General features: G+C 43.0%; 1 protein-coding gene across 1 annotated transcript; it reads left to right on the forward strand.

Annotated features, from left to right (window-relative positions):
• The first annotated feature begins 324 nt into the window (after positions 1-324).
• Positions 325-1,287, forward strand: LOC137544685 (putative olfactory receptor 2W6). Its single transcript, XM_068265780.1, has one exon. It carries the CDS (start codon positions 325-327, stop codon positions 1,285-1,287), a length of 963 nt encoding a protein of 320 aa, XP_068121881.1.
• Positions 1,288-2,631: the final 1,344 nt, after the last annotated feature.

Genomic DNA, 2,631 nt, shown 5'->3' on the forward strand with positions numbered 1-2,631 from the left:
AAATGGACAGGTCAGCAGGAAAGCCAGGCAACTGGTATTGTTTAAAAGGAACTAAATATGGCAGCCTCCACAAGCTTTCACTTCAGGTTCACTTTAAGGGCATTAACCCAATGACTCCTGTTACCTAGTGAAATACGTAATTTCCTAAATGCTCTTGGAATATTGTCATTGGGTGATACCTTCTTTTTCAAGCGATGATGGTAATTCTGAGATGGCCAGGAAGAAAGAAAAATTCCACTTGCAAATACTATGCAAATCATCTATCTCATTGTGGCAACTACAGTATTTTATTAATCTTTTCTTCTTTTTTTAGGACTTTAAAAGATGGCCAACCGGTCAGATACGTTTGAGGTAATACTTGTTGGATTTCCTGGCCTCTCCCAAAGTCTACACCATTTGGTTTCTGCCATGATGTTCCTCGTCTATATCACTTCCCTTGTGGCCAATGGCAGCGTCATCATTTTGGTCACTCTCAATGCACAACTGCACCAGCCCATGTACCTAATCATAGCCAGCCTTGCTGCCTCCGACGTTGCGTTTGACACAGCGACTTTGCCGAAACTGATGGCCCATTATTGGTTTGGATCATCGACCATGTCCTTCCACGTCTGTTTATTCCAGATGTTTTGGGTCCATTATCTTGGTAGTGTTGACTCCTTCCTCCTTCTACTGATGGCTGTAGATCGTTACGTTGCTATTTCTCTACCCTTGAGATACTCCACAATCATCATCAACTCTAGAATGTCCATTGCTTGCGGAGTCTGCTGGATTATTTTAGCTCCTCCTGCAGTGATATTTCTGGCTACCGAGACGTCCAAACTTCTCCTTTGTGACCACAGCAAGCTAAACAGTTTGTTTTGTGTTCATACTGCTGTTGTAAATATGGCATGCAGCGACGCAACCTTCATAATACGACTTGGTTTAATGAATGCTTTGATTGTGTTGATCGTACCGCTAGCGTTCATTCTGTTCTCTTACATCACCATAGTTGCCACCATTGCCATGTCCTCTCAAGCTAAAAACTGGAGGAAGGTGTTTTACACCTGTAGCACCCACATCCTTCTGGTCTCTCTGTACTACGGGCCGCGGATACTTGTCTACATTGCAAATAGCCTCCCGTCAATGATTGTAATCAAGGCTGATGTCGGTGCTGTGCTCCTCTTCCTCTACTCTGTCGTCCCGCATTTGGCAAATCCTATCGTTTATTTTCTACGAACAAAAGAAATCCAACAAACTCTGATAAATGTTCTCAGGAAATTGACAGTAAAGGATACATCTGTGAATTAAAAAAACAAAAACAAAACAGATTTACTTATCTGCTCAAATCCCTGGAGGCTGCCGACCTGGCTGGGTTGGCGGCTGCTACAGTGGCCTGGAAGACCGGCTTGGAGTGAAGCTGAGGCGGGGGACACAAAGTCTTCCAGGGTTATATAGGAGAGAACAGAGGTGCCAAAAGGATAAAAGGGGTTTTAAATGAGCTTAAAAGCCAAAAATGTGGTAATTAGAGGAGGCAGTGGTGGACTTACCCCCTCCAAGCAGACACAACACGACTGTACATTCAGTCTATTTATTAACGAACTCCAGATAAAACAAAGCAACGTGTTTCACAGGTCAGCGCCCGCTTCCTCAGACAATAGAAAAAGGAGTTACAGCATCTAGCAAAACAAACAACACTCGGCACCTCTGTGAGAGGTGCTGAGTGTTGTTTGTTTTGCTAGATGCTGTAACTCCTTTTTCTATTGCCTGAGGAAGCGGGCGCTGACCTGTGAAACACGTTTTTTTTTTTTTTTTGGAGTTCGTTAATAAATAGACCGAATGTAAAGTCGTGTTGTGTCTGCTTGGAGGGGGTAAGTCCACCACTGCCTCCTCTAATTACCACATTTTTGGCTTTTAAGCTCATTTAAAACCCCTTTTATCCTTTTGGCGCCTCTGTTCTCTCCTATATAATATTGTATCCACCCTGGGTGGAGGGTTGCGACCCTTTTCTGCTATCTACAGAGAGCGACTTCTTATTCCTGAGTGGGGTCAGGATAATCTCCCCACCTGCCTTTACAGTGGTTGCCTATTGGTGACCCATGCTTGTGAGTATAACAACTATTACTCTTTGTCATTATCCCCTTTGTCAATACATACTACACTATTGGGGCTCTTGGTGTTCCTCTGTTTATCTCGTTTGAAAGTCTTCCAGGGGTTGGTGGTAGCCCCAGATAAGTAAATCTGATTTTTAAAATTTTCAGATTTATCATTTAAAAAACACACGAACTGAGAGGGATACAGATGCTGATATATTTCTTTCTTTTTAAACAATGCACATTGCCTGGCAGTCCTGCTGATTAATCCTCTGCCTTCAATACTTTTAGCCATAGACCCTGAACAAGCATGCTGATGAAATGTTTCTGACTGAAGTGTGACTGGATTAGCTACATGCTTGTTTCGGGTGTGTGATTCAGCCACTACTGCAGCCAAAGAGATTAGCAGGACTGCCAGGCAACTGGTATTGTTTAATAGAAAATAAATATAGCAGCCACCACATCCCTCTCAGGTCAGGTGTACTTTAAATATTCCTGCTTTACCAAACTGAAATACGTTTAGGCTTTTGTGATGGGGTGAGGCTTGGGAAATATTGGGAAA

This window comes from Hyperolius riggenbachi, chromosome 2 (genome assembly GCF_040937935.1).
Source record: "Hyperolius riggenbachi isolate aHypRig1 chromosome 2, aHypRig1.pri, whole genome shotgun sequence".
Lineage (NCBI taxonomy): Eukaryota > Metazoa > Chordata > Amphibia > Anura > Hyperoliidae > Hyperolius > Hyperolius riggenbachi.